Source organism: Procambarus clarkii, chromosome 40 (genome assembly GCF_040958095.1).
Source record: "Procambarus clarkii isolate CNS0578487 chromosome 40, FALCON_Pclarkii_2.0, whole genome shotgun sequence".
Lineage (NCBI taxonomy): Eukaryota > Metazoa > Arthropoda > Malacostraca > Decapoda > Cambaridae > Procambarus > Procambarus clarkii.
In genome coordinates, this window is record NC_091189.1 from 30,840,756 (window position 1) to 30,848,089 (window position 7,334).

Below are 7,334 nucleotides of genomic sequence, written 5' to 3' on the forward strand. Positions count from 1 at the left end.
AGGCTCTGGCAAGGAGTCCAAGAGGTGTTTCAAATCAGGAAGAGAAAGCGGGACACTCTGTGGGAGATAAATGGAACAAACTGTGTACCATTTCCCCACAAAGATACGAGCAGCAAAACAATGGAGAGGCGAAGGAAAAAGTAAAGGAACAAAGGGAATATCAGCACGAATCAAGAGAGCAGAAGAATTAGAAGCCCCAGCAAAGGCTGGGGGGGGGGGGGGAAGAGAGAAAGGAATAGCCACGAAAACGACTAGGACGAGCACCAAGCATTGGCTCCTGGAGACAGACACAAAGGGGCGAAAACCGCGAAATCAGAAGTTGGAGTTCGAGGAAATTGGCGCAATAACCTCGAACGTTCCATTGAAGAATAGACATCGACGAGAAGAGAAAGGACAAAAACAGAGAACAAGGAAGAAACAAAGGCGAAAGAGCAACAGAGCACGTTAAAGAATATCAGGGTCGGGATCAGGGTCAGCAAGGTCAGGGTTAGGGTGCATGGGTAAACTGAGCAAAGACGGAGGGAAGGAAACGGGAGAACAGATCAGAGGTGGGCGGGTGGGGTCCGGAGGAGGAGGAGGAAGAGGAGGAGACAACGGAGAGGAGCAGTCAAGGACAGCAGTAGGAAGAGGGGGAGTAGAAAGAGGGGAGCACACCTCAGCAAGAGCAGCAACCGAAAGGAAAGCAGGGGCCAAAGAAACCTCCATAGCAGGAACAGGGGGCGCAATCACTGAAATGGGAGGGGAAGGAGCAACAGAGCCAGAAGTAGGAGCTGAGGAAGAAAGCGAAGCCTTCTTACCCGCCGGGGAGGAGGAAGGAGAGGAGCCAGGCTTACGCTTCTGACTTAAAGAGACAGGTGTCCCAGCAACTACGTACCGGGCAACGGATTCCAGTGTCTCAACAGGAGAAGCTGAACGAGAGCACACACGACGGCCGTTAGGAGAGCGATGGACATCCGCCTGCACCGACAGGCGGCGGGGAGAGCCAATAGATGGAGGAAGAGGATGGGAAGGAGGATCGGAGGGAGACGAGGAAGAAGACACAGGAGACATGACAGACCGGGTAGAAAGAAGGGGAACCCCAGACAGAGGACCAGGAGGGGGACCCTTCGGGACAGAACGCAAAGGAACAGAGGAGGGTGAAGTGGGCGTATCAGGGTCCAAGGCCCGGAAACGGTTGTGAGTCTGAGGAAGGTGGGAAGGACGAGGAGAGGAAAAGCGCAACACGCGAGCATAAGAGACGTTAGTATAAGGCGGGAGCCGGCGAACCTGGCGCCTCGCTTCAGGAAAAGATAAACGCTCCCGATGCTTCAGGTTGAGGACGGCCGCCTCAAGCTTGTAATGGACACAGGCACGGGAGAAGGTAGGATGGGCCTCACCGCAGTTGAGGCAGCGAGCTTGGGGAGAAGTGCACTTCGACTTAGAGTGACCTTCACCCCCACACAAAGGACAGAGAGAGACAGTCCCAGAGCAGTGGAGGGCACCATGCCCAAACCTCCAGCACTTGTTACAAAGCCGAGGAGAAGGAATATACTCCTGGACAGAGCACCTGGCACCAGCAAGAATGACAGAGGATGGAAGGATCCTACCATCAAAGGTGATCTTCAAACCTCGAAGGGGTTGACGGCGACGACCACGAGGGGGACGAGTAAACGAGTCTACCTGGAGGACAGAATGGCCTTGGGCATCAAGGATATGTCGAATATTATCGTGGCAATCCTGCAGATTCCGAACACTGGTTGCAACATGGGGTGGGAGGAGAATAGTGCCAACACTGGCATTCATCCGAACGTTCTTGGAGACCCGAACAGGGATCTCGCCAAGGCAAGATAAGGCAGCCAAGCGGGAAGCTGCATCCTGAGAAGGAGCAGCAACGACACGTGTACCGAGACGAGTGGGGTTGAAAGTAACAGACGCATCCATGGAATCTACAAGATGCCGATGGAGGGAGAAATCGTCAGGAGGCGCAGAATCAAGAGGGAGGAGATCAAAGTATTTGGCACATGAAGCAGGACTAAACAAGGCCTGATATGCGTCAGCACGGGAAGGAATCGAGCGAGTGCGGTTGGGGCGCGAACGGCGTTGAGAACCCCCAGAGAGAGAGGGGTCAAAAGGCGCAGTAGTCACAACGAGAGACTTGGCCGCACCAGGGGACGAAGTGGTCACCACTGGGGGCTGGAGGCTCGACCCAACCACAGAGGAGGGAGGGGAGCTGGGGAAGAAGTCAGGACGGTCAAAGGAGGAGCAAGGTCGGGGCCCAACGCAGCGGGAGCTACAGAGCCTGGTCTTCCAATACAGGCCGACTCGGGGGCTTGGTCGCCCACCCCACGAGCCTGAGAGAGTACAACGGAAACATTCATCGACATAGAGACGAAGAGAAAGAAATTCATCCACGAATGTGCCCCCATACCCACCATGGAGCCACAATTAGAGGCAGGACACCCAACAGGAAGCTATCGCCGATCATGCCGGGGCCCCCTAGGGGTGCATCATGAGTATACGCCCCACAAACGCCACCTTAAGAACCGTCAGTCCGTCGAGAGCGGGTTCAGCGACGAAAGGGGGATTGACAAAAGGTTCCACTCGCTCGAGACGTCGGGTACAACAGTTCTACGGGTGCAAGAGTATGCCTCCCCAAGCACCCGGGTGTCAAAATAGAAGTCCAAAGAAATAATCCAAAACAAGCAAAAGGTCGGCAGGAAACGACAAGCAGATAGGAGAAGAGGGGGGAGAAAAACGAAACATAATGAAAAGGAAAAGCGATCCGGCATAATTAGAGAAGACAGCAGCAGGAGTGCAAGGCCATAAAAGGACAGAGGACTGTCCCACGGAGCATCACACTCCGGCAGCCGACCACGAAGCCCCGTCACGACGCCAACAGGCCGGATGGGGAGGGGGGTGGTGCTACATATCCTTCCCGGCTTGGTGCCTTCTTTTGATAATTACTTACTTGCTTAAGAGTAGTAAATATCTCAAACAAATAGTTGAATGTAGTTATAATTTTAATATCGTTTTGTAGTCACGTTTTAATATACAACATTTTTAATACCTACTTGTGATGCTAAATTTTTAATTAGTATAAAATCTTAACGGATGCATTGCGGTCTGCAAAGCTAGCTTTATTTTAGTTGGCATTAAGGGCTATTGTTCTTGGCTAAGATAGATTACAAATAAATCATATTTTTGTAGAAGGTGCTGCTTATGAATTATGTAGATACTCCCTAATACCAAATTTAAAATCACTTTGCTCAAGATTATATATATAATTGTGGCAGTGGAATGTTAATGTAGCGTATCGCCACCTAATGACACCGTGGGATAGGTACAAGAAAAAGTTTGTTTAACTTAATGAACTAAATTGTTAAATATATTTTATTACTTGTTTGATCACTAATGTGTGATCAGAATCATTAATTTTTCCAGCTAATTAAAACAAAAATGTTCAAGTTAGTTTGCAGATGATTCAATCTGATTAGTTATTGCCGCCAGGGAAGGTACAGGTGAAGCTGAATTGCATTTTTCTCATGCCCTTAACATGACTGAATGTTACTGTGGACCGGCAGGTCCTGCCACGGAAGTTTTTTTATTATTTATAAAAGAAAACTACAAAGTACAAACAGAAAAACCACATACAAGAAAACATGAGTACATACATGATACAGGATACACAACAGGCAAAAAACCCAAACACAAGAATAATCAAAAGTGAAATATACATGATACAAAGCATATAACAAACCCCAACACGGGCACATAAGACAAGCTAAAGGCAGTTCAGGACACAAGGCATTAATAACAGAAAACAGAACCACACAGGGAACCGTAAGTACAAAAAACAAAGGGCACAAAAACATGCAAACGACCAAAAGGCCTTAAGAACACAAGTACAAAATATGTACCACCACCACACTAAACACACCACTACAGCAGCACAATAGCACAACCAGCCACGCATACTACACACAGAGCTGGAAGTATAAAACCACACCCAACCACACAGAACATATACAGAAAGACACAAGCACACGCAAACCCCACACAAGCAACCCATAAGCAGAAAAAGAAAAAAAAACGGAACACGCAAGAACCGGAAAAGAAACTCCCGCGACCCAGACACACACATGCAACCCCACCCTACACCCACGTACCCAGGCGCAAGCAACCCCACAACACACAACAGTCAACAAGGAGGATATTTCTCAGGAAACTTCCACGACGGATACTTCTGCTTATAAGCCTCCCATATTAAATACTCCAGTTCGGTAGGTGAATAGCCCTCACGACACCGCGGGTACTCCATATACTCAGGAATCACCACATCTGGCGGAAGCGGACGCGCCCAACCACGGTACACCCAAGACGAAGAATCCGACTTGGGAGGCATGGACACCGCCGCCGAGGAAGCAGGAGACACCGGAATAGCGGGCGGAGGCTGCCGAGGCGACAACACCGCCCCCGACAAAGCAGGAAACACAGAAGAAGTGGCCGGAGACGTGTGGGGCGGCAGAACCGCCGCCGACGAAACAGGGGACGGGGGAGGGGGCACGGAACCCTCAGAGCGTGCAGCTTTCTTCAATACCATCACCAGGCCGCCACGTCCACTCTCAACGCCGTAAGGGGGAACCACCCCCCACGGGGAATCGGAACCATCCGACACGGGCAACGCGCCCGAAGCAAGAGGTACCGGCCACACCCCGGCCCCCACCCCAACAGCAGGAGCCACACCATCCACCAGACCTACACCAGCACCAGACGCACCATCCTCGCACTCCACAGAGGAACAGCTCTCAGAAGAAACATCGACACTCGCCGGGCCAACAGTCACCACCGGGTCAGCAGGCGGCAGGGGAACCTCCCCACCCACGGTCTCAGAACGGCGAATAGGGGGGAGGGGGGTCCCCATTGAGCCAACGCAACATCAACACCCTCCCACACGGAATGCATAGCAACGACTGGGGAGCACTTGGCGACCACGTCTAGACCCCCTGGCGGTCAGGCCCGGAATCCCTGCCACGGAAGTTGTAAGGGAGACAGAGAGGAGGGAGGACCATTTGACCCGAGCCTCAAATGACTCGAGGACTATTTTGACCCGAGAATGCTGAAAGATAGAATATCATCACATGAGAGTTCAACATTACAAAGAAAATTTTCCTTCAGGCCAGGATTCATCAAGCATTTACACAACCACTTACGAAACCTGTTCGTCTTTCACTAATTATGCCGTCTTTGTTTGCACTTGCTTTAAGAGTGTATATAGTGCTTTGGAGCTCATAAGCTGTTTCATAAGTGTAAACAAAGCCACCACGATTGATGAAAGATGTTCATGTTTCGTAAGTGGTTGCGTCAATTTGATTGAGTGTTGCCGTTGGAGGCAGCTAGTTTATTATGCACCCAATACTCAGAATGTTCACTTTGATACTTTTTATTCATAAATACAGGAAATGTAGGATGAGGTTAGAAATTGTGTGGCATGTAAAGTGTAGTAGCTCGTCCATTTTGGATTTGTAGTATTAGTGTTACTGCTGTGTGGAGTTAATAGGTTACTACATCAGCTAGGTTGGCTGGCACAGGCCATCGGTGTTGGGAGCCAGAGAGTTTAATTTTGCTGAACTAACCATAGAGGTCAGCATGTGAAAAGAAATTTTGAGTGCATCTTGGAGTCATTAACATTTTACATCGCTCTTCTTCTTTTAGCTTTCGTATTAGCATCTTGAATTATATCTAGGACTTTTTGACTCTGTGTCACAGATAGTGCTAATCTTCCGGTCTTGGTGCCTTTTTTTTATTTTTTATATTATTTATTTATATATTCAAGAAGGTACATTGGGGGTTAGCAGAGAACATAGAGTTTAAGTTTAATTAACTTTCTAGTAAAGCCACTAGTACGCATAGCGTTTCGGGCAAGTCCTTAAACTAACCTTAAAATAAGTCCTTAAACTAACAGATAATTTTTAGATAATTAACAGTAAAATTGACAAAAATTTTTTACATGTACGTTACAGCTTTACTTTACACGTACTGATGATTTTAAGTAGAATAATTACAGTAAAGTTGAAAAAGAAAAAAGAAAAAAAATGTTTACAGGTATATTGCAAGAATTTTTGACACAAAAGCAGATTAGAATTATACACAATAATAACAATACTCAATAATGAACAAGGATTAATAGGTACAATTAGGGAAAACATCTCAAGATTATACAATGGTTCACTGAAGCACAATATGAGGATTATTACAAGGAATAATGCAGTAAAATTATATTCTAATTACTATACTGGGGCATTTTTTTCTTTCTGAGCAGGAACTGACTTTCTTTGATTCTAATCAACATGTTTGTGATTACAGCTATGAAAACGTTCTTGTCACGTACAATGAAATCACAAGAACATGCTAAAGAGGTTCGAAAGTCACACGAGAATCTAGAGCTAATATACAAGTATATTATCACCCTACGAAGTATATGGTGATTTTTGTTATATGCGACTTATACATCCATTTTTTTTATTCTTGATGAGATCCGAAATACCAAATATTTTAAAATAATTATTACTATAATAATAATAATAATTATTAATTAATATTTTTTTTAGTTTAGTTCATTTATTATGCACCCCATATCCATCTCGTGGGTGGTAGTGGAAAGGGTTACAGAGGCACATAATGGGCTCTGGGACTGAACCCCACAATTCATTTAACTAAGCAAGTTACAATCTTGATGAGCTAGTTACAAAATTCAGTATAAGTCGTCACATCAACAATGGGTTCGAGATCGACCACAAGTACAGTTTCCAAATTTGAGCAACTGACATATGTGGAGAGCCTGTATATGACCTTTCATTTCTGTGTTCTTGTATGCGACAATGTATTGGTGTATGCTCGTATGTGACTATATACTTATCTAGTTGTGCTTGCGGAGGGATGAGCTCCGGCTTTTTGGTCCCGCCTCTTAACAGTCACACACCTCACCAGTTGATTGACAGTTGAGAGGCGGGACCAAAGAGCCAGAGCTCAACCTCCGCAAACACAACTAGGTGAGTACAACTGGTGAATAGATTCCCCGAGCCTACTGGGCTCTATCATATCTACATTCGAAACTGTGTATGGAGTCAGCCTCCACCACATCACTGCCTAATGTATTTCTTCTGTTAACTAATATTAATATTTAATAACTTCTGTTAACTAATTTTAATATTTAATAACTTCTGTTAACTAATATTAATATATTAACTATGTTAACTTCTGTTAACTAATATTATTATTACTTTAATATTAATATTAATATTCCTTCTGTTAACTAATATTAATATTCCTTCTGTTAACTAATGCTTTAATATACT

General features: G+C 46.0%; 1 protein-coding gene across 1 annotated transcript; it reads right to left on the reverse strand.

Moving 5' to 3' along the window:
• Positions 1–4,177: 4,177 nt before the first annotated feature.
• LOC138372860 (microtubule-actin cross-linking factor 1, isoforms 6/7-like) lies at positions 4,178–4,900 on the reverse strand. Its single transcript, XM_069338529.1, has one exon. The coding sequence runs from the start codon at positions 4,898–4,900 to the stop codon at positions 4,178–4,180; it is 723 nt and encodes a 240-aa protein (XP_069194630.1).
• Positions 4,901–7,334: the final 2,434 nt, after the last annotated feature.